The sequence below is a fragment of the Thermochaetoides thermophila genome (genome assembly GCF_000221225.1).
Source record: "Thermochaetoides thermophila DSM 1495 unplaced genomic scaffold scf7180000011814, whole genome shotgun sequence".
In the NCBI taxonomy this organism is placed as follows: Eukaryota; Fungi; Ascomycota; class Sordariomycetes; order Sordariales; family Chaetomiaceae; genus Thermochaetoides; species Thermochaetoides thermophila.
Genome location: NW_006383030.1, coordinates 649739 through 673413, shown reverse-complemented (window position 1 = coordinate 673413; position 23675 = coordinate 649739). Strand labels below are relative to the sequence as shown.

The following is a 23675-nucleotide window of genomic DNA, read 5'->3' as shown; positions in this document are numbered from 1 at the left end:
AGAATCAGCGGAGGAGCAACACACCAGGTAAAGCTGATACAACGAAGAGTTCGGCATTGAGTCAGCGAGGATAAACCTGGCTCATTGAAATACAGATCCGTAGGTGCATGTGGATCGCCGTCTGTTTCTGGAACACGGTTGCTTCCGCTGAACCCTCGGCAACAGAGAAAGCTCGGACAGAGGTTGATCCAGGAGCACGGGGAGAGGCTCAAAGGGGGGCTTGTGTTGCAAACACTGAGCAGGAGGCTTCTGTTGTGTGCTGCTGAAAATCATGCTGACGGTAACAGTGCTTGGCCTAGATCGAGCATCTTGCTGACGATCTCGTATGTAGGAAGGATCTCTTTTCGTATCGCAAAGCAAGATGGATTGACTCTCACGGGAATCACAGACTCGCGGCATCGAAATGGCGCGCATGCGATACACATGCAGACCACCAGACCACCGCAGCATACCCATCGTTTCTCTGCTCGCTTCTCAGCTATTGGCAGTCAGCAGCATGTTCCGCATACAGAACACATGCGGGAGAATCGGAGCCGTCGAGCTACCAAAGAACCCGCTGGTTTTGTTTGTCTTTGGACGGCCCAATCACAGCGGTTGCTGCCAGCTTAACCGCCGCTGCTGCGCATCTTTGCGCAGTTTCTCAGCCTCGTCTGTTGGCGCTGGGAGCTTCCGTGTCCCGCCTGCTCATCTGTTCTGCGCGCGGCGGACGTAACATGGCCCAGAGGGTGAACCACAGGACTGAACCATGGGGATCCGGAACTGCGGGGAAGCAGGGCACAAGGAGGCTCGAAACGATCTAGGCCTGTATGGGACCAGTCTGACATTTATATATTATTCATATAGATACCTATGTCGCTGTATCTAGCCTGCCTGCCGATTAAACTATCGCTGTCGTCGGACACAAGAATCGTTGGGAAGTCGACCAGCAATTTGCAAGGTTTTAAAAAAACGAGTAACAGGCTCGAGATCGAGAGATCGTCGGTGTCTGCCCCGCGGGCTGCTCGATGGGGTTTAGCGCCAAGCGCCGACGTTGAACAAGCAAAAAAACTGGGCTGGATGTGATCTCCACTGCCCAGCCCTTGCGTGACAGCGTAACCAGAGTTTCATTTGCGATACCTACCTATTCCTCCGTAAAATATATATATAAGGATTTAGCGGTAGTTTACGTACGCTACGGGTCGCTGTGTGCGCTCCAGGACCGCCCACGGGCACAGCTCCGTGTACGGATTACAGTAATCCCGCAGAAGAATGTTGGCGTCCTCTGCCCCGGCCCTGATGCGTACTGGATAACTGGACGAGAACCTTCCCGGTCGCCAGTTGCCAATTGCCATTTATTCCTCAAATCGACTTGTGGCAGCCTAAAGAGCCGGCCACCCCCTTGTTCCTGCTGGGTCGACCAGCCGCTGTCTCTTCGAAAGATATTCCCACATCCCAAGTCTCAAGACCTGGCCAGACCTGGTCCCGTCCGAACCTGCGCCCTACCACAATACGTGCGCCCATCAATTCGTCCAATCCGTACCCCGTACTCCAAGATAGAAAGAAAAGCGGACAGGAAGAAAGCGTCCCGTCTTGACTCATCTTCATACTCCGTAATCACCAAACCTGCTCTAGCCTTTGCAAACTACAATTTACAGTACCACTGCGCAGGCGTTTGTTCAGTTCGATCAGACCGAGCGTCATGGACTACACGAATGCCGCATACTTCCCTGGCGCTCCGCCATACCAGTTTATGGGGGCGCACGCTGGCATCCCTCCTCTCACGCCGGCACCCACCAACTCGGTAGCCTCCGTCGCCTCGGACGAGTTCACTACCACGTCGTCGCCGGTAGGTCGCGATTCTGGTTATGTTGATTTCCAGGAACAAACCCAGGCCCCTGCAGCCCGGCACTCCTGGTCCCTGCACTGTTGTGGTCGCTTCTGCGGGCGAAATTCATTATCATCGTTTTGCCCAGTAACGACCCTGTCCGCTCCGCCGCTTGGCCGCCGTGGTTTGCTGCCAGCAGTTCCCTAGCGCGCATTGCTCAGAGGCTTACACAATCATTACTCAGGAAGTCTATGACCAGTTCACCGCCCACGGCCTGCCACCTCAGGAACAACAATTACCCAATTTTAATGCGGGTTATGCCCCCTTCAATCCCACCCAGCCCTTTCCAGGACCCCCAACACCGCCTGGCCAGCATCCCGCCGCCGCCGTTGGAGCGGCGGGTGTCGTGCATCCGGTTGGCAACGTCAACGGCGTCAACGGTGCCGTCCACCACCCTGCCGGACCCACCTCCGGCATCCTGGCTGCCGTTCCTAAGAAGGAGATAGATGAGCAGCAGGCCTCGAGCCGAAAGCAGGGCTCCTCGGATGAGGATCTTACCCCGGCACAGTCCCGGCGGAAAGCGCAGAACCGTGCAGCGTGAGTAGCCCTGCCAAGTCCATCTTGTTGCTGCTACCTTCCCATCTCCATGTGGACCCTCCTCATCATCAATGCTCTCCTAATCCCATCATACTTTCCACTGGCCCAATACCCATCGACGTCCTTTCGCTCTCTGTTGCTTACCTTAAACACACCATGCTAATCCCCGCCTAGCCAACGAGCCTTCCGCGAGCGCAAAGAACGCCACGTCAAAGACCTCGAAAACCGCGTCCAACAGCTCGAACAAGCCCAGCAAGAAGCCCTCTCCGAAAACGAGCGCCTCAAGCGCGACCTGCAAAAGATCAGCACCGAGAACGAGATCCTCAAAGCCACCACCTCCATGGTGGCCGCGAGCGCAGGCTCGCCGAACTCCAACGCCGCCCCGACCACCACGGGACCTATGCAGTACTCCCCGACAGATTTCTATTCTAACGTGCTTCAGAGCCATGCGAACAAGACGCCTAGTCATCGGATTGTGCTGAGCGAGAACGGTGAGAGGTTGCTGGCTGCGGGCGCGACGTGGGAGTTTATCATCAATCATGAGCTGTTTAAGAAGGGGTTGGTGGATCTGGCAAAGGTGAGTGAGATTCTGAGGCCGCAGGCGAAGTGTGATGGGCAGGGGCCCGTGTTTGAGGAGAGGGCGATTGTGGAGGCCATTCAGCAGAGTGTGGCGAGTGGGAGCGATGAGTTGCTATGAAGGGTTGGGGATGGATGATCTTGGTTTGGCTATGGCGGGTTAGTTCTCTTATGCAGTTATGGGGGCAAGATGGGTTGTGACAGCGCCCATGGAGATCGATGATAGGATTTGGCTGGACGGATGTCCTTCCTCACAGGTTTTGGTGTGGCGTGTGCCACGGCTGATGGTTGCTGGATGGTGTCCGGTGACCCCTCATTTTGGATGACGGATGAAAAATTGTCGACGGGCTGGAACGGGACTAGATTTTGGTGGCGTTGGCTCTCTTTTTTTGGTTATTCTGAGGGACAGGACGCTTGGACCGGCAAGTTTTCTGTCGCTGGAGCTGTCGCTGGAGAAGTTGGAAAGGCAGACTGCAGCTAAGAACTGCTTCAAACTTTGGAGGTATTCTGGATTTCACTTGCGTGTGCAAGCATCCTCGTTGCGTTAAAAACGGGGAGGATCTGTACAAGGATTCAATGTTTCTGTCGTTGCTCTGTTTGCGACAATGAAAGCATGTGATGATTTGGTCCCCGAATTTCGTTGAGGACATGTATCGTTAGTTCAAAATGAGAATGTTTTTGACCGAAGGAACCACTGCAAACACGTCGCAATTCTTCTGATTCTAAATCTAATAACCCATAATTATACCGCCATCCATATGTACACCCCTATCACCTTATAAAGACGGACTGGGTATCTAATCGGACCCGAGAGAGGAACAACATAAGGTAGGTAAGTTGGTAAATGGGAAGATTTTTTTTAGAAAGGAAAGACCATTATAGGAGACCCTGAACGCCCTCTTGGTTACCCTAGCACCGGCCCAGTTCTATATACCACTCGTGTGTGTGTGTGTGTGTGTGTGTTCCGTAAACCATCATTTATCACCAGATATCCTCGCCATTTGGTCCATCCATATGTCATGACGTCAAAGTTTGTTTGTCGCCGCCGATTTCTTGTAGCATTACCATGCGGTAGCGGTGACCAGCATCTCTGGTCTTCTCCATCTCTCACCGACCTCCGAATAGACTCCCATCGGGGGACACTGTCGCCAGAACATGACGACGATTGTACCCCTTGTCCTCCCTCCCAAATCTCCCGGCCTGACAGCGGCCAGCAACCAAAGCTGCTGCGGCATTTCAGGAACCACATGCTTTGCTGGTTTCTACACAGCAACACCCGGTCACTGATACTTCTTCACGCCATTGGCCTTAACCGCATTGCCGTTCGCCTTCTTCCCCTTGCCAGCATTGCCGTTAGCCTTGACAGCATGGCCGTTTGCCTTAACGGCATGGCCATTAGCCTTAACTGCATTGCCGTTCGCTTGACTGACCTCGACGTAAGGATGCTTGATCGTCAGGCACCAAATATCCAGGTAGTCGCAGATAGTAACGATAACATCTACCACGAAACTGCCATAGACACCAATCGCAATCCCCAGCATGCAAAACATCGCCGCGACCTGATAAACCCCATCCCCAAGCGCCGAGGGCCAGCCCAGGCCCGGAATAGGGCTATGTTTCTGCAGCACCGGCCCCATGGAATCAATTACCGCGCACGCCAGTGGCACGACCATGACGTTCCAGTACGGAAAGGGCAGCTTGGCCAAGTGCGCCGTGATCATCTGCCCAACGGAATAGGCATTGATAAGGCCGGCAAAGACGGCAAACGGCACGAGGTGATTGTACAGAATCGTAGGCTGGAGAGCAAGGTAAGCGACGATAAATGCCCACGTGGCCCAGAAGGGGATGAGACCCAGGAGCGCATGCCGCGAGCGATCGCCGCGAGCACGGCGCGCGCGGATGACGTTGTGCGCCGCTTGCACGGTATTGAAGACGAGGACAACCGCGCCCTGTACCATGTACCAGTCCGTGAAGGAGAGGTTGTAGAGTCGGGAGGGAATGATGATGCTGCCGGGGAGGGCCTGGGGGATGCCGAGGGTGGGGAGCATGGGGCGCTGCCAAAAGGAGGCGCCGCCGAGGTAACCGGTCAGGGCGTAGATGCCGACAACGGCGAGGATACCCTCAACAGGGCCGTTGATGATGCCCAGGGTCAGGGTTTTGGTATGGTATTCTTCCCAGGTCTGGATGTAGAAGGTGAAGAGGCTGGCGCCGAGGCTGGCGACGGTCTTCCAGCTCTGGCCCATGTTGGTCGCGGCTGCGAAGATTATGACCTCGAGCGCCGTGTTGAGGGCGTCGACTCCGTGGTCGAAGAGCTCGCCAAGGGGTCCGGATTGGCGAGTGCGACGGCTGGAGAGAGTGTTAGCCGCGCTGCTCTCAAGCTTCAAGTTGAATACAACATAAGGACGAAACACTCACGCTTGTGTACCATCAACCGCGTCAAAGGTCTGGTACAGAAGCAGACCCAAAGCCCAGCTGTAGTAGACCCAAGCGGGACAGTCCTGGTCCAAGCCGGGGTTATACCAGAGCAGGGTCAGAAAGTTGGCTACGACAAACATGAAGCCCGTCAGCGTAATCAGGTTCGGGGCCATGCTCATCGGGAACAGCTTGATGACGACATTGGTGTAGAAAGGCTTGAGGATGTAGCGCGACAGCAGCGAGTGGTCGACGCCCGAGTACTTGTACTGCCGTAAGTTCGGCAAATACTCCTGGCGGACGTACACCATCTTGCAACGGTTTGCTTTCTTCCCGCTCACAGTTGTCTGCTTAAGAAAATAACCGGCGCGCAGTGCAAGAGTCGAGCGAGAAAAGCCAGCCCGGAGCGGCAGCAGTGAAGAGAGAGAGGTCAGTGTGGATGAGAGGGGCTCGGAAGATACGGCGGAGGAGCGAACAGAGGCGGGACCGTCCCCAGACGAGAGTGATGGATGTGCTGGTCGGTCTGGGTACTTTGAGCTATGCAACGAATTGCCAATGAGCAAAAAGTCCCAAGTCGACCAATGGAACCCACTGGACGAGGAAAACCGGGGGCGAAAGCTTGAAGAAAGTTGGAGAAGATAGGGTGTGGATCAAAAAAGAACCAAGCTTTCTTTGGGGTCTCGACTACTTTTTTTCATCCGGCAGCGCGATGTGCCGGATCCGCTGAAGCCGCGCTGAATCGCAGGGACACCCTACTGGACGCGACGAATCGCGTTGAATGGCTTTGCTGCAGCGGCCTCTTATTTATGCTCTGGGCAATAATAGGTCAAAGCCAAGTTTTCCTCCACAATTTTGATACGGGTCATTTGGATGGCATCCTCTACACCATCCAAGCGCAGCAGTCACCTGGACCCCTTTGTTCATCTGAGGCTGTGGTTTGCATACGAACGTTCAGTGCCCCACTATCTGACCAAGGCTTTCCCCACCACTTTTCAAGGCACTTTTTATTGCATAAGTACCGTATCGGTAGTGGGCGCCTACACAGCTTGCTTGTTCGCCGACAGAACAGCTCTGCTAAGAAGAGCCAAGAATAAAAAGTTTTGGCACTTAATCCAGGCCCTCCCTCAGAGTCTTGCAAACTGCCAGTCAACGCCGTGTCTTAGCGAGGACTAATACAATATCTAATATTGGGAATGAGCTCTAAGCCGTTGTCTCTTTGATTTCTTGACTTTTTATTTGGAAAAACTTCACATTGTTTAGGAGAATATGTGGTTTTCTCAGATGAGTATATGCGCGACGATATGTTGTGTTCAAAATGTTTGTTGGAGAGGGCCTTGGTCAGACAGTGGGGCACTGAACGTTCGTATGCAAATGACAGATGAATGCGGAATGCGGGACATCATTGGCCAAAGATCCCCCTTTGAGATGGCTTCGATCAGAACTGTAATCCATTATGGGTCAGTGGATCCCCGCATCCGGCACCCGTCCGAGCAGTTGGAACTGCTACTAGAGCTCTGATGATGTGGCAGACATCTTGCAAAGCGCTTTTATCGGTTTATGTTGGTCCCGGCATGTTTCGGGCTTGGCGGTATCAAGGTATTAGCGTGGCTGGCGGCGGAGTGTTCCCTCCAGCTCCGTAGGGATATGCATCTCGCGGCTGTCAAAAGCAGAAAAGGCTTGGCAAATTGACAGCCCCTCTCTATAAGGATCATGATGTTCACCCTCTGCAGAACCGCCAGGCTCTGTATGGGCTAATACACAGTGCATTGTTTATCCGTGCAGAGCATTAATTGGGCCCTCAAATTCACCTGCCAGCTCCCAACCATCAGGAGTCTATCGATACGGACATACCTACGTCGCAGCAGCTCAAGCTGCCACTGATTGAAACAACCCCCTTTCAAATGTAAACCCTATGCAGCTTTGGTACCGGTCCGGTATGCGCCCTCTTAGGATGAACATTCGCATAAGAGGAAGTGGAAGCATGAAGAAACTGATAGTAGTAAATAATTAACGCCATGGGTCCATCCAATCATCATTACGCAACAGATCCCACCACCAAAGCGGCGACACCTTCTTCCTCGCTCCTGACCGTAATCTTGGTGGTAACTCCTGTCTTGGACGAGTAGGCCATCCGCACGTTGGCCGCCACCTTGCCGCCGTTGACCGTCTTGCCCAGCAACTTGAGGGTGTGTGTTGACTGGTTGATAGGGACATCCGTGCCCTCCACCGGCTGGAGGGATAGTGCCTTGGCTAATTGCTCCGTAGCCTCTGAGTGTCACTGTTAGTACAGGCTCACCTCCAAATAATTTCAGCAATGTTAACATACCGGCTATGCTCTTCATGCCGCTAAGCTGCAAGGTCTCCTCAGCCTCCTCGCCCTGGGCGCCCACTTGCTCCCAGACATGAGCGAAGTTGCTGGCGAAGGTCGGGATGACGTAATCGCTGCCCGACAGGTCAAAGTCGGACACCTCGTACTCATCCTCGTAGCCTGTCTCCTCCGGCTCGTTCGTTGTGGGATCAATTTCTTTGCTCGTGAACTTGAGCACGTTGGAGAAGGTCGTGACGGGCATAGAACCTTCCCCATTGACCTTCCGGAACGCTACATACACCTTGCCGGGAACATCCGTCTCAAGCTTTTCAGCCTGCACGACGAAAGCGTCCTCCAGCCCTTCATCGTCCGAGGGAGTTGCCAGAACTGACACGTTTTCTAGTATCGTCGATGGCAGAGTGTTCTTAATATCATACTGGAGCACAATATGCTCCTTGAAGATGTGCTTAACCACGCTGACAACGTACTCGGTTTCGGCCTCCGTAAGCTCAATAACAGGAGACGACTTGAGCACGTTGCCAAACTCCCTGATCTCCGGGATTTCTGCCAGCTCCTGGGCGTACTTCTGCGCCACAGCTGTCGCCGAAGCAGCTGCCTCGGCAGCTGACGGTGCCATCTTGGTAGGACCAGTCTTCGGCGGCTTGAGAGAAGGAGTGGTGGCGGTAAGCTTCTTGGTCCTGTCCTCGGCGTCCGCCTGCTCACGCGTGACAATCGGAATCTTGGAGATGTCGAAGGGAGTTTCGAAGGTAGACTTGTCATCTGATGTGACATACATAACAAGTTGTTGCTCGAAGTAAGGAAGAGCAAACATGCTATCTGTACACTCTGTTAGATCAAACTCGGGAGGTTTCCTAGGCAATTGTGGGCAGAGACATACCGTTCTTGACAAACCGATTGGCTATATCGTCCTCCTCCTGCATAAGCCGTAGATTCAGAGCGGCTCGGTCTCTCACTTCGTCATCAACGTCGTCCAAGCACCGAGTGAGCAGAACCTCCACACTCCGCTTAACATCTGGATCCTTCTGACCAACGCCAAACTTGGCCAGAGCCGTAACAGCAGCGGCACGAACAATGGCATTCTCCAGAACAACCCGGTTGTAGATATACCGGATGTACTTGGTCGGCTGGGACGTCTTGGGGCCCTCGACGCCAAGGAGGTGGAGAATGCGGACAGCCAGCTTAGTAAACTCGCAATCCTCGATGAACTCACAAAGATGGGCAAGGGCCTCCTCCTTAGACTCGGGAACAAATTTAATCAAGTCGAACATGCTCTCAACCACAGCGCGCTTGAAATCGTAGCCACCCTCGTCGCGCAAGATGCCGCTCAGGAACTGGAGCATACCGGCCTGCTTGCTGGGGAACTTGAGGCAGAGGGTCCGAATGGCCTCAACGATGGTGATTTTAAACTCGTCAGTAATTTCGGACATGAAGCCGGTGATCTGCTTCATCAGCCGGTCTACGCTGGCCTCATTGCCGGTCTTGAGCAAAGTGGTAATGGCGAAAGTAGCAATGGAGCGGTTGCTGTTCGAGATGAGGAGCTCAATATCGGGGTTACACACGTTGACAACATGTGGCCTGAACGAAGCAATAGTGTGGAGAATACGAAGCGCGGCGAACTTGGTAACGGCACGAGGGGAGCTGAGGAAGAGCTGGAGAACATGGACCGCCTGCGAGAGCTCGACATCTGTCACATCTGGCATGCTGGCAATAGCCTTGGCCGCCTCAAAGTTGACCATTTCGCTCTTGTGCCTGAGCCAGCCATCCAGCAGCTGCATCATAGGCTTCCTGAGCTGAGGATCCTCCTCGGCCAGTTGGGCGGCAAGGCGAACCAACACGACGATAGCGGCGGGGTTCTTCACAGCACCGGCCGCTCCGAACTGCTGGACCATCTTGACGAGAGCCATCCTGTCGTGCATACGCATCTGGTAAAGCAAACCGATCGCATGATACTGGGTCATGGTTGAGTTGTTGACGGGCAGGCTGCTCGACGAAGAGCCGAAGCCCAGGGAGAAGCCGCCAGACGACTTGGTGCTGGCCGCGGCCTCCTGGGTCTCGCTCTGCCAACGCTTGACGACATCCCGGGCGACAGGGAGAAGGTGGTAAGAGGACACGAGGGCTGCCGACGAAACAGAGGGGTTCTTGTCGACAATGGCTGTCTTCATGACGCGCTCGATGGATTGGACGGTGGTGGCCTGGCAGAGTCGACGTTAGCTCCACATGAAACTGCCAGGGGTCAGTTACAACGAGCGCTCCCTACATCAATTATGCGACAGAGCGCGCGGATAGCATTTGGTCGGTAGATGGAGTCTGTGCTTCCTCCCGTATCCTTCATGATCGTACTGGTGACCATGATGATATCCTCGGCCGAGTTAGCCAGTTCTTTGATGACCAAATGGACCATCTGCCGCAAGCTGGCATCTTTGTTCTGGAAAAGCTTCGAGATGCCGAAGAAGAGCGTTGTGGCCTCGGTGGTCGGAAACTTCTCACCGGTATAGAGAAGCAGGGCGATCTTGGTCAAGAGAATGCGGCATCTTCGCGGCTGGATTGGCGAGTTGTTGAACAGTCGAGCTGTCAAAGGGCAACATCGGCTTGCAATCAGCTTGCTGTTCCCGCTTGTGTGTACAAGGCCACGGCCATGTCCATCCTAACAGCAGGTTGCTTACCTTCCTGGAAAACCTGGGTCCGGTCGATCTTGACCAGACCCGTATCGGCGTCCTCGTCCTTCTTCCCGTAGCTCATGATGGGCAGGACGGTGTTGTGTTCAGGTGTAAAGCTCGAGAGCGTCGGGCTCAGAAGGCTTGAGCCAGTGTGGAATGCAACTCGCGACGTTGCCAATTCACACAACACACCGGATGCCATAGGGGGTTGCCCCACAGCAGCAGGGATCATCGACTTGCTGCGTGCACGGACCTCACAAGCGTCAGGAATGGCAGAGGAGGGACCAATGATCGGGTGGGTTTTGCTGGGTCACCTGAATGATCACGAGAAGAGGGTTAGGGTTAACTTCATTGTTTCGTGTTGGCTGAGGCCTAGATCTAAGTAACTTGTAAGGTTTTTATCGAAGCAAGACGACCCGTAATTGTACATTAAGCAATAACAGAAAAGACAATTGGGTAAACCTTCCCAAGGTTGTAGGGGTTCATTTTGTGGTCAGCCTAGGAAACTGTATCTGATCAACAATGCCCGCCCAAGTACATGACAGTTCAGCCCGCGCCGCCATCCTCCCGGTGCCGTTAAACAGTCATATTACAAGACAGATTTTTAAGCAACCGGAGCATCCATCTGGGCCAAAGGAGCTTGCTGCTGAGGCTGAGGCTGAGGCTGGGGTTGGGGCTGAGGCTGGGGCTGGGGTTGGGGCTCAACAGGGGGATATTGCGCTGAAGAGCCCGCAGGCACCTCACCAGGTGGTGGCGGCGGAAGTGCCGGGGCTTCGATCTGTTCTTGTTCCTCCTGATTTGCTAACAGCAGCTCGCCAGGGTCTCCTCTGTATTCTGTATTGATTGGCTTGCCGTTTTCATCGACATCAGACTCCTTGCGCTCAGGATTCTTTCCAACCGCAATGACATTTTCTTTCTCCTTCTTTCCGAGTACCACAAGGTCAAATCCCGGTGGCAAAACCATATCAGCCCTGAAAGACAAAGTCAGCAACCGCAGCATGGACGACATTGTATGGGAGTGCAAAATGTTAACTTACTTCAAGTAATCTTGCTTCAAAAGCCGTGCCTTATCACGCAAAGCCTGCTGATCGCGGGGGCGCTCGAAGTGGATCGTGCCATCCTTGATCTTCTTCTCAATAAGAGCCCACTTGCACGAGTAGATTTCAATGGCTTTGATGAGTGCCCTAACGTCGCTCCGGACCCAAGCCTTGCGCTCCTGTGGCTTCTTAGCCTTTCGGGCTGCAGCCGACATTTCTCTTGTTCGTTGTTGGACAATGTCCAAGACGGTGTCCTGATCTGTAGCGTCTGGCACAGGCGGGTACTGCGATTGAGTGGCAGGAGCCATTACGGCCTCTTCTCCAGCGCTTGCTTGAGCATCGTTCTTTTTCCTCTTGCCACGAGGCTTCTTTGCTGGGGGGGCGACCGCTCCAGCAGCACCTTCAGCGGGCGCGTCATGCTGGGCACGCCTCTTACGGCCAGTAGCTTGTGCGGCCGACTCAGTGTACAGCGACCCATTCGGCTGGAAGCTAGAGGTATGTTGGGGACCAGAGTAAGACGATGGGCTGCTGAATCCTGGGGCGTACGGAAGCCTTGGGGGTGGCTGATATGGGGTTGGAGGAAGCTGGTGACTATCAGGATAAGGGGTAGACTCTGGCCGTTGCTCTAGTTGCTTCATCCTCCGCAAAAGATCCATATCATACGGTACAGAAGGCGTCCTGGAAGTAAGTTTTTGTCAGGAGAAGCAAATAGTAATTTTTAGTAGAGCTCACTTACGCTTGGGACTCTTGGCGATGGAACCCAGTTATCGACTCAGTTTCAAGATGGTGATGAATCTGAGAACCAGCCCGTGAGTCGACTTCGGCAGGAGCAGGAATCAAAGACGTAGCTTGGGAGATAGATATATTGATCTTGTCGTAGATGGTCTTGATGAACTCAATCGAATGTCCAATGAACTCTTCGACGGAGTATGTCCCTTGAAGTTCCTTGAGATCGAGAAGCGAGCCTTGGACCTCAGTATCCGGTAGCAAACGGCAAATAGAGGCAAAGCGGGCCGTATTCCGTTCTTTAGTATCTTCAGAGTCCGCCACTGTCAAGGGCTTCAGCTGGAAAGCATCCTTGTTTCTATCTCTCACAAACGCCTTGACTGCTTCGAGAGAGAAGTCCCCATCACACCATTGCTCTGCGACCACCTGAAGAGGGTTGAATGGAGCAGCATTCTCGCCGCACCGCCGCTGCAGCTTGTATATGCACTGCTGTGTCCGAATTAGGAGGGTCTGATTCGCAAGCTGCTCATTCGTCCGTGCATCATGAAACTCTGGGTCATCAGGAACATATGCACCCGGAAAGTTCTGTTCGAGCTTCTGTAAGACCGCCATCAAGCTCTGGGGCTGAGGCTGCAGGTCATCGAAAAGCAAAGTCAAGTTTGCCATGAGCATCTCCATGTAGACAACTCTTCCCTCCGGAGAAGACTTGTCAAGACCCAGAGCGTTGAGCACATAAGAGGGATCAACCGAAGGGCTCTCGACGTCCGACAGAAAATGCCGGAGATAAGACTCAAGAGGAGCCTTAAAAGCTTCCTTCTCGTCAAGCCAGAGGTCATCTTCAATGGGTGCCGTGCTTAAGAAATTGAAAAAGTCATCACAAGCACCACGCAGGCGATGCCTCATACGCTGCATGAGCCTCACTCGGGCTGTCCTTTGCCGGGATGCGTCTCCTAGCTGGGAAGACTGAGAAGACAACACGGAAGCAGTACGTGCCGGATGACTGAACAGATGGTCCTTTTGAGGTGCAGTACCTAAAGCAGTGTGTCAAAACTCATATAGACCGTCTGATTGAAAGTGGTAGAAAACTTACTTGGAAGCTCTGCTTGAGAAAAGGAGTCAGTGTTGGCGATGCTGTTAACACTGACCATGCTGGGAGCGCTGAGATCGCGGCGTGTACCCCGACGCGGGATCCCAAAACCGCTTTGTCCTTGCGAACTCTTAAAACCAGGGGCAGGAGGAGGGGGCATGGCCGATTCACTGGAGGGGCCAGTGATGGCGGGGTCGATATTATTGTTGAACTTCATTTCAGACATAGATGGCTCAGTTTGACTCTGTGGCTGCTCCTGTTGTTTTTCATGCAGAAGGAGCTCAGGCTGCGAGTGTTGTTGAAGATCGCCAACTTCCTGTTGTGGTTGCGCTGCGTGTTGTTGCTGTTGGCGCGTTGAGCGGCGGCCGGGGACTGGGGCTGGCGCAGGATCCGCCGACCGTGAAGGAGGGCGCCCTCGACCACGACCAGACATTGATTCACTACTTGATATGAATTGGTAAATGACTTTCAAAAACGGTGTGTGAGAAGCCCTCAATGAGAGCAGCGATGAGGACGACAAGACCGCGCGAAGGAGGGAAGGGTTGGGGTTAGGGTTGAAACTTTCCAGACGGGGGTGCTCCAAAATTTATCTGCGCCCTGATGACGAAAATGCCTACCAGATCAGCTTTTCACGTGACTGGGGCTATCACTCTCTGTGGGGCAGACCCACCCGATCTTTGCACTGCGGTGCTGCCTCAGGTCATCCAAGTTCTGCCCAATACGTACGATTACAGATGATTGCACAATCATAACCTGCTTCACCTACGTGGCCGTACAGCATTCTTCTTTTACCACCTCATGGATTCTCACGATTCAGATAGATAAATGCATCACAATGCAAGCCACTTCATGTGGAGTTCTTGATATGCCTACTTTAATCATGGAGCTCTGGCAACTGGATTACTTGCTGTATGTAAGATCGAACAGGGATGAGCTGCCTATAAGCTGTGCTTTGGTGGCACGTGTACTGTAGAGGCGCTGAAGAGACAGACTACACCGCGGTGTTTATGCTTTAGTGGACGTGTGCGCAAATCGTTGTTAGAATTTGAGAAACTCTAAAAGCACTTTCAGGCCAAGAGGTTTCCCAGGCACGATAATACAGGACGTCCCAACTTCGACAAGGCTGGCTTGGACTTCGAACATAAAGTCAAAGTTAGGGGCCATGACATACTGGTGGGTCCTGTGGCGGTGCAAGGACCTTTCCACGCATCGCGCCAAGCTGGTCTTGGTCATCCGCCAGAACCCCTTGTTGCTGGGTCGAGTCTGGACTTCGGAGGGAGCTCAAACAGACCCTGGACCTCCTCCTTCTTTTCTGTCCCGTCCTTTGGACTTCACGTCAGCTTTTTTGTTTCCGACGCTCCTTCGGTTCATTATTTTGTTTTACTTTGTGGTTTGTTAGTTTACCACATCGTTTGATCCGGGAGCTTACAAGTAACGAGCGGCTCAACTCCTTCCACTTTTCGCCAGTCTTTCGCCAGTTTTCCCCCAATCGATTCCCAGGACCTGTCGCGCGTTGCCACGACCGTTGCCACGAGGATCGCAACGTATTTCTCGAGCTTCCCCAACTGTTCTTCTGCCGCCGATTCCCATCTCGAATTCAGACAACGATGAAGCTCAAAACCTCCCAATCCTCTGTCATTTTTTTGCTCCTTCCCTCCCTTGCTATCACGGCTGCTGTTAGTGATGCGCCGCTAAGCAAGGACACTGTCTCGACTACCGACATCCTAGCGTCTGGCCGGGGATTGGGCACCAAAGATGCCCCAATCGATGGAAAAGACGGGAGGCCGCATGCCGGTCCATTTGTTGAACTCAATGTTCCGAGTTCTAAAGCCGACGAACTTCCCCCCTTACCCTCGCGACCTGCCGATCCCACCATTGTGGATGGAAAGAAGATACCTGATATTCACGATGGTGTAATGGTTGATAAGGCCCACGCTGGCCCGAAAAAGGGGACTACTGGACTTGAAGGCGGTGTCACGGAGAAGTCCAGGGAAAAAATATTGAGAGAACAGCAGGGCGAGATCGTCGAGAACAAACCACAAACTCCCAAAGAGGCTCCTCCTTTGGAGCATTCAGATCATGAAAAGATAGCTGGAGGAAAGGGAAGCAAAACCACTGATAAATCGTCAGAGAGGACAGTTGAAGATGTACTGGGGCTTGAGGTTCGTGGATTGTTCTAAGATTGACTTGGGGAATTGGCACTGACTTTGATCGCAGAAACCAGCCGATCTTCCAGAAAAGACTCACGATAAATCCCTCCCTGTCCCCGAATCTGTTGCAGATATCGATCATCTCGCAGTCTCGGATACTGTAAAGTCTGGAAGTCCACTCCTTGATAATGGCGAAAACGAAGGTCTCATCCGACCTTTCCATTCCTTCATCCTGTCCCTTACGATGATCATCTTCTCGGAAGTCGGCGACAAGACATTCCTTGTTGCTGCTCTGATGGCCATGAAGCACGACCGTTTGGTGGTCTTCTCTGGCGCATTAGGCGCTCTCGTCACCATGACCGTCCTTTCAGCTGTCTTGGGACATGCTGTGCCCACCCTGATCTCAAAGCGGCTCACTAATTTCCTTGCTGCTGGTTTGTTCTTGGTCTTTGGCGCCCGCCTACTCCGCGAGGGACTGGCGATGAGCCCTGACGAGGGCGTGTCCGCCGAGATGCAAGAGGTTGAGATGGAGCTGGAAGAGAAGGAAAACCTTGCTAGGAAGAAGTCGGATGTCTCACCTTATGCTCTGGAAATGGGTTTGGGCAACCGTAAGTCGCGGTCGAAGTCTCGGTTCCCTGCCCCGGCACGGAGCCCGTCCAGCTCGCCCGAAGGTCGGAGCTCGTCTCCTCGTCCTAGTGTTCTCGCCAACTTTCTTTCTGGACTTAACAACCTCCTTTCATTCCTGTTGAGCCCTGCCTGGGTGCAGACATTCGTGATGACCTTCCTTGGAGAGTGGGGTGACCGCAGCCAGATTGCGACCATTGCTATGGCAGCGGGCCAGGATTACTGGTGGGTGACGCTCGGCGCGATCATGGGTCATGCTTGCTGCACAGGCGTTGCCGTCATTGGGGGGCGTGCCATCGCCGGCAAAGTCAGCCTCAAAGTTGGTAAGTTCGATAATTTACAACGTCCTTGTGCCGATATTGTGGTCTTGCTAATGTATGCCCCAGTCACTGTCGGCGGTGCCATCGCTTTCCTCTTCTTTGGCGTCATTTACCTCTTCGAGGCGTTCTACGCATAAACGAAGTTTGGTCTCACGAGCTCATTGTTTTAGCCCTGCATTAGCCTGAAAGTTTGTTGTAATTCCGCGCTCATGCGCAGCATTAGAAACTTTCACTTCACAGTTATGTAATTGGAAAGACCAGATTCGTACGGGTGCGATTAACCCGTGGGGCATGGTCTGGAGTCTACTGGTATGATGGATGTATAGGTCTATTTGTTCAGGGCATGGTTATTCAGCTCCTTCAGGCTGGTCCGGAAGAACAACGGAATTAGAATTGGGAGGTGTACCGGGGTTGTACTGAGACTTGGACAGAAAGGAGAATGTTCGGATGAGAAGTTCGGTAATGAACAGGGGAAAAGAACTATTAATAATGCTACATGGTCAAGTGTCTGCTGATATCTGTTGTCCGATTGCACTGTTGTCCTCAGTGGTCTTGGATCCTTTTCATCCACCTTGGAAAGCTCCTTTGTCCTTGGTTGGCTTCACCTTACTTGATGTTGCCCCGTCCACTGAGCTTTGCCCCTCTCTAGCCCAACTTAAAGATCACCTTATGACATCACCCTCCAGATCAGCACTGCTCTCAAATTTTCCCTTGCTCCAGCGATACCCAATAAGCCAACTCTGGCTCCAACGTTTCTTGGATTGAACACTCCTTTTTGTTCGGTGCGACTCCCAATGTCCAGTCATATTTCCGCGAGAGCTCAGCAAGTCCTGTGAGTTTTTAGATGTTGCACACTGGTTTAGGGATACGGGCATTAACAAGCACGGCTAAGAAAAGAGGACATCGAGCAAACTTTAGCCCTCGCTCATAATGCCACAAAAAGCAGGTCATATTTGTATCCCTTCAAGGTCAGCTTCCGAATCTCATAGGGTTTACTCCCAAGCAGACAAAACTGACAGACTGTTTTTACCCTTAGGGCATGCTTTACTTCCTCACTCACACGGAACTATGGAAGCCTTTGCGTTCGAAGCTCATCCCCTACTTGACTCTCTATTCCGGAGTTCTGGGATCTATGTTTGCCGTTACCTACATTCCGCAACTCACACTAATGGCGTTCGTCAATGGCCCGTTCGCTGTCTTCACTACTGCCTTCCTTGTGGTAAGTGAGAGCTCGACTATTGTCAACCTCTTGGCCAGGAATTACCTGCTGCGTGACGCCATCTTCGACACATTCGATGGAACATTGCTGTCCAGGAATGCCGGCTATCTGGTTGCACAGGGCAGAGAAGTGAAGACTCATGGAGACGTGATCGAACGGCTTGGGAAGATGCTCAGGAAGCCCTTCACTTCGTTTGGTATCAATGATCTAATCCGCTATCTTATGTATCTTCCCCTAAATATTGTCCCCGGTAAGTTTCCCAAATACTAGCACCTTGCTCCATTGCAAACAAAATCTAACTGCCGATGATATAGTTATTGGCACAGTTGCATTCTTGTTCCTGAGAGGTACGTAGCTCTGTGATATTTGAAGCTGAGATCACAAGGACTAATGACAGAAAAGGACGTGCCCGGGCTGCCCATGTTCACGAGAGGGTACATTGTCCAAGTATTTCAGTCCCAAGAGATCCTACTGACCCTAGATTAAGTATTTCCAACTGAAAGGATGGTCGATCTCCAAGCGAGAAAAATGGCTAAAGGACCACGACGGTCCTTACACCGCGTAAGTGCTAGTTCCGAGGGAGCCGCTTGGCTCTTCCTTTCCCAGGGAGAGTGCAACACAATACCAAATCAAAGATCTTGACTGTTTTTGGGAGACCTCTTGTCTTGTCTTACTCACATATCACCCCTGGACACAACACAGTGAAACTGTCCGTCAGAAGTTGCTAACACTACGTGCGATCTTAGATTCGGTATAGTTGCCACTGTCCTTGAGGAGGTCCCTCTCGCTTCTATATTATTTTCCTTTACCAACACAGGTAAGTTTCGGTCAATCTACCATTTACAAAACAGCAGTGATGGTTGGTCCCTAACCTCAGCAAAGTTGGTGCAGCTCTGTGGGCAGCCGACATCGAAGCTCAAGAAACCTCTCCGATTGAGAATATTGCGTCAAGGTTACTAGGAGCTCAGGGGGCCAAGTGACACAAGCACAAAAGAGCAAGAAAGGAGACTGTCCTGTCGATGACGCAGGAACGCGTGTACTACCGATCGGGAGTAGTAGCAAGATTGGTTTTCGTTAGACTTGATGCAGGAACATGCAAGAAAAAAAAGGTCTGGATCCCGTGGTAACAGCATGGCAGGGAAGGACGGGAACACGAAAGCAAAACAGCAGTGTATATGCCGTGTCTTATGCAAAGCTACTCCGAATGATTCTCCGGTGCAGTCATAGCAGTTCATGTTCCCACGAGTCCGAGTCTAACGGTCTAGGTTGTACAAGATCGCGTGCATTTCGGAATGAATGGATATAGCTTCTAGGTTTCCAGGTCATGGTGCAGATTTGAAGTTTTATGACTTAACATACCAGTTTGAATAGCATGCCTTTTTTTTGCGGTTCAAGGTATTCTCTTCTTTATCAGCCACGTTGTGTGTTTTTGAGTTCTCTTCACCGAGATTCAAGATCCGATAGTCCCCTACCTAGCTAGGGTTATCTGCATCTGTACGACTTTGAGCATTTTGCATAAGCAGTACCCTACAGCGAGTTCATCAAACTCTATGGTGTTTGAGTTACTAAGCACACTGACCTGCTAAAGGCATGTTCGACTTGGGGTAACCGCGTCACTGGTGATCTACCCTCATCAGCGGAATGTTCCTGGGGTTGTTCTCTGCTCATCTTTCCATTTGGATGAAATGCTCTGGAACTGGTTCCTCAAACTTTCTTTCGGCCTCACCGACGAGTCCCCACTTATCCTTCATAAGACTGAGATATCAACAAAGATCTTGGGTCGTGATACCCATAGTCCAGTGTGTCTAGACAAACTCGCGCAACCTCATTAGGCCGCTCATGCTTCACATATCGGCTAGAACGTCATCCAGACGGCCGCAGAGCCGATGTCTGGTCATTTCACAACCTGCAAGGACCTACTGGGGGTAGTTGTACAACTGTCACACTAAAACCGATCAAGGCGACACCAACCCAGTTGTCAGGTGCAGAACCGAATGACCCCCCTGGAGCTTCAAATAAACACTGGCCTTTAACATCCAGTCGGAACACTAAAGTCCAATTTTTCGTAGAACTTCTCTTGCCAACGGCTGTTCGTTGAAACGCCATGTCTTGGAGCCGATCACTTTCGAATGTTCAGAGCTGGGATAGATTATGAAGACCGAATACCAAACCACCATAATTTAGAGAAGTCTTATTGACAACAAAGAGCATGCAATCGCTGCTTCTCATGGGCTTGTGTGAATTTGATACACAATTCTCCTCGTGCGATGTCTCTTGCAAACAGATTACTAGGACGCTTTAATGGGCAATCAAACACAGATCTGGCCTTAACTGCTAGTGTATTGATCAAGAATCTCGGTTCCAGCTTCCAACCCCAGATGTTTGATGTGGATCTGGATACTGTACTGGCTACAGCCCCTGATTTTCAACTTGACGAAATTGTAAGAATCTGAAACTCTGATATCCAAGGCACAACTTGGTTCCCTCACACGTGTGGTCCTACAAAATAAACAGCAATAGTACTCATGTCTGGAACTAGAGAAGTCCTCGGCCATGGGGGTGTTAAATGACTACGGGTGTAAATTGCTTACAGGCCGAGGAACCTGACTTCATCTACGCCAGACATGTGGAATGGTGAGGCAGCCTTTACCCTTGCACAAAGCACGGAATCTCCTCGTTTGCAATGTGGCGGATGAGACGTTGTGTTTTGGTTACCCATGATCCACCAAAGTCAAGTCATAATCTTGAGGAGAAGGACAAGTGCCGTTTCTATATCACTCTCAAGCCCTCTCTTTGCTCACCAACGGCACTTAGGTCCTTTCAGGCTGTCCATCAGTCTAAACTCAGGATCCAACCTTCCCGGTAATAAGGCTGAGAGGTCGTCAGGTGGTCCTGTTCGCTCTTTTTTTGCCGTATACACTCTCTTCTCATTCGAATTAACTCAGATCTTTCTGTTCTGATACCTCAACTAGTTCTTCAGCTTATCCGTATAGGCTCAGAAGTCTCTCAAGATGAGAGCTTCAGGGGCTATCGGCTTTCTTACGCCGGCAATTGCCTTCTTGGGCTGCGTGCCCGGCGCTCATGGATACCGGCTAGGTTTTTGGGCCGGTCAACGACGGAGCATCACCCACACTGCTTCTGCGGCACAAGAGGACCTCTCTCGACTTCAGGATCAGAAGCTTGCTCCCAGAGATGATGGCCAGGACTGGTCGATTCCTCCCTACGGATATGAGCCACCGCCGCTCACACAGTCTACTTCGACTCCTGAATTGCAGACTTCAACGAGTAGTGGTATGACAGCAGCATTCCAAGGCATCTTTACCTGTCTCACTGACTGAGCTATCTTCAGCTACTCCGACCCCTAGTCTTCCAGCTACTGTCCCAACACCCATTGTGTCGACTCCCATCGTGTCCAGTCCAACATCAGCGACATCACCGGCGACTTCGACCAGGACAGATCCGCATTCGTTAACATCCACGTCAACTCAAGAGTCAACCCCAGCGAACTCTGCCACGCCGAGCTCGCCATCAGGGGTCTCTTCGATTTCAACCCCATACTCTGCGACCTCGACTGTTGCTGCCATCACGGGTCCTACTTCGTCGTCCGTAAGCAGGCCATCCCCATCGAGTTCAGACAGTCCTAGAACCGTACCGGGTGAGGAGCCGACAACAAGGCCATCAAGCGGCCTGTTGCCAACGACTATTCCAATACCCCCAACGCCAACCATTCCAGAAATTCCAGACATTCCGACACCGACAATTCCTTCCACGCCTACAGTGCCAGAGACCCCTATCATCTCGATACCCACACCGTCTGGAACGCCCGTCGAGACTCCTACCGTTATTACAATCCCAACCCCTTCTGTCTCGACACCTACAGTCATCACAGTCCCAACTCCTGACATCTCGACCCCCACTGTTATCACAATTCCAACCCCTGAGGTCTCGACGCCAACTGTTATCACAATCCCAACCCCTGAGATCTCAACGCCCACTGTTATCACCATCCCAACGCCTAATGTCTCGACGCCTACTGTCATCACAGTGCCGACTCCTTCTGTCTCGACTCCTACTGTCATCACTGTCCCGACCCCTGATATCTCGACTCCTACTGTCATCACAGTCCCGACCCCTGATATCTCGACTCCTACTGTCATCACCATCCCGACACCTGATATCTCGACCCCTACGGTTATCACAGTGCCGACTCCATCTGTTTCGGCCCCGACAGTGATTACTGTCCCGGCGCCTTCGGTCTCTACTCCCACAGTTATCACAGTGCCGATCCCTGATGTCTCGACTCCTACAGTTATTACAGTCCCAGCTCCTTCTGTTTCGACCCCTACCGTTATCACAATCCCGGACATCTCAGTGTCGACGCCTTCAGTATCAACTCCTTCGATCATCGAAACTCCATCATCTATCCCATTCCCTCTCCCGAACGGCACGGCCATCATTCCTGGCAGCTCAGGTCTGGTTGGTACCACGCCAGTCCAGTCATTGACGAGCACCCCAAGCAACACTCCATCTCCATCCCCCTCAACAGCGACTACTACTACTACTCCTACATGGACATCGATCGGGCCTGGCACGGGCATATCTGGCTTCCCGAGTCCGTCACCAAGCACGTCGAGCGCCCCGTACTACATCTCCAACTCGACCACTCGGGTAGGTCCAACAGGTACAGGTGTGAGCACCGGCCCAGTCAGCTTGACCTCTCTGCCGGACACTACTTGGACGAGCATCCCTACCATCAGCTCTCTGACACCTACGTCTCCTCGATTCCCTGCGGGAAATGCGACTAACGGACCGTTTGGACCTTCTGGATCGGGATCATGGACAGGCACGAGTCCAGTAACCAGTTCCCCTCCATTCCCAGTGTCCAATGCAAGCAGCGTAAGCCTCTCAACGGGATGGCTGCATACATCACCGACAACTCTGGTGACTGTCAGCGTGTCGACAACTTCAAACTATTGCTCGCCGACCTCGCAAGGAGTCACCTCAACCCCTTGCACGCCAGTTATCACTGGGTCTTTGACCCCTAGTGTGCCCTTCCCTCTGCCGAACGGCACTTCTCCTGCCGGCACTGGCATCAACCCAAATCCTACCTCTGTTCCTCTGAGCACAGGGGTCACGGGGACTTTGAGCCCATCTCCATCCACGACCGCAACGGTGCCATACCCGTTGACGAACAGCACCAGAAGGGTCTTGCCCACTGGAAGCGGCAACACAGGTGTTCTCACACCAACGCCTAGCTTGTCAACCGGAGTTTTGCTGCCGCCAGTTTCATTGTCGACCTCCATTCCTTACCCTCTCCCAAACGCTACGTCCGGGAATGTTGGTCCCTCTGGAAGCGGCGTTGGCACCACAGTCCAGATCACACCATCGACCACACCAGCCACGACACCTCTCTGGCCACTCCCGAACACAACCGTGCCTCTGGGAAGCACAGGGACAGCCGTAGCCTCTACCGGGCTCTCATCATCGCCCACTCCTTCAACTGTACTGTCGAATAGCCCGTCACCGCCAAATCCAGGCTGCACCGCCACTGGCACCGCCAGTTCTCCTTGCAGCCACGGCCAATCTACGCCGGCGCCATCGACCTCAGTGCCGGTCAACAACGGCACCAATCCCGCAACTTCGCCAACATCTTGCTCTCACGGCGCTTCTCGGACTACATCGCGGGCTCCGTACACCACGCCATGCCATAACGCGACCAGCGCCATCTGGGGCACGTCGCCGGGTGCGTCGAGGGCTACTCCTGTTACGTCAAGCCTCACGTGGAGCCATTCGTGCAATGGCACGACGCTCAGGACCGTGATCACCTCGAGGATCTCGTGGAGTACTGCTCTGCCGGGGACTACGCCAGTGAGCCCTTCGACTCTGAGCCCCAGCTCGCTCACTACGACACCCGTGATTGTGACGAGCCCGACTCCGAGCTCGCCTACTCCAAGCTCACCAACCCCAAGCACAGCTCTAATCACGATCCCCGAGATCATCTCAAGTCCCACTCCCAGCTCCGGCCCCAGCACAACCCCAGAGGGCACTACAACCCCCAGCCCAATCTCTTCCCCCAGCTCAACCCCCCAGACTGTGACAACCACAACGCCGTCGCTTAGCCCAAGCCCAATCAGCTC

The 23675-nt window shown here is 52.8% G+C and overlaps 6 protein-coding genes and 1 pseudogene across 7 annotated transcripts; 4 read left to right on the top strand and 3 right to left on the bottom strand.

Moving 5' to 3' along the window:
* Nucleotides 1-1678: 1678 nt before the first annotated feature.
* CTHT_0012120 (uncharacterized protein) lies at nt 1679-3098 on the top strand (the record flags this gene model as incomplete). The annotated part of the gene is made up of 3 exons (XM_006691666.1): nt 1679-1825; nt 2049-2401; nt 2576-3098. 3 exons carry the CDS (start codon nt 1679-1681, stop codon nt 3096-3098), a joined length of 1023 nt encoding a protein of 340 aa, XP_006691729.1.
* Nucleotides 3099-4257: 1159 nt separating this feature from the next.
* On the bottom strand, nt 4258-5700 carry CTHT_0012110 (phosphotransferase-like protein; the record flags this gene model as incomplete). The annotated part of the gene is made up of 2 exons (XM_006691665.1): nt 4258-5323; nt 5393-5700. The coding sequence occupies 2 exons, from the start codon at nt 5698-5700 to the stop codon at nt 4258-4260; spliced, it is 1374 nt and encodes a 457-aa protein (XP_006691728.1).
* Nucleotides 5701-7424: 1724 nt separating this feature from the next.
* On the bottom strand, nt 7425-10457 carry CTHT_0012100 (coatomer subunit gamma-like protein; the record flags this gene model as incomplete). The annotated part of the gene is made up of 5 exons (XM_006691664.1): nt 7425-7657; nt 7716-8534; nt 8596-9910; nt 9976-10286; nt 10382-10457. 5 exons carry the CDS (start codon nt 10455-10457, stop codon nt 7425-7427), a joined length of 2754 nt encoding a protein of 917 aa, XP_006691727.1.
* A 522-nt stretch (nt 10458-10979) lies between these two features.
* On the bottom strand, nt 10980-13658 carry CTHT_0012090 (SANT SWI3, ADA2, N-coR and TFIIIB'' DNA-binding domain-containing protein; the record flags this gene model as incomplete). The annotated part of the gene is made up of 4 exons (XM_006691663.1): nt 10980-11346; nt 11413-12090; nt 12149-13169; nt 13229-13658. The coding sequence occupies 4 exons, from the start codon at nt 13656-13658 to the stop codon at nt 10980-10982; spliced, it is 2496 nt and encodes an 831-aa protein (XP_006691726.1).
* A 1174-nt stretch (nt 13659-14832) lies between these two features.
* Nucleotides 14833-16456, top strand: CTHT_0012080 (uncharacterized protein; the record flags this gene model as incomplete). Its single annotated transcript, XM_006691662.1, has 3 exons — nt 14833-15387; nt 15443-16322; nt 16386-16456. 3 exons carry the CDS (start codon nt 14833-14835, stop codon nt 16454-16456), a joined length of 1506 nt encoding a protein of 501 aa, XP_006691725.1.
* A 657-nt stretch (nt 16457-17113) lies between these two features.
* On the top strand, nt 17114-18518 carry CTHT_0012070 (uncharacterized protein; the record flags this gene model as incomplete). Its single annotated transcript, XM_006691661.1, has 8 exons — nt 17114-17151; nt 17212-17287; nt 17356-17788; nt 17853-17885; nt 17941-17972; nt 18026-18099; nt 18285-18355; nt 18430-18518. 8 exons carry the CDS (start codon nt 17114-17116, stop codon nt 18516-18518), a joined length of 846 nt encoding a protein of 281 aa, XP_006691724.1.
* A 2031-nt stretch (nt 18519-20549) lies between these two features.
* On the top strand, nt 20550-23657 carry CTHT_0012060 (annotated as a pseudogene; the record flags this gene model as incomplete). Its single annotated transcript has 9 exons — nt 20550-20746; nt 20814-20829; nt 20904-21144; nt 21272-21924; nt 22005-22225; nt 22382-22582; nt 22667-22771; nt 23075-23228; nt 23313-23657. Coding segments are annotated over 9 exons (2133 nt in total).
* Between the last annotated feature and the right edge of the window lie 18 nt (nt 23658-23675).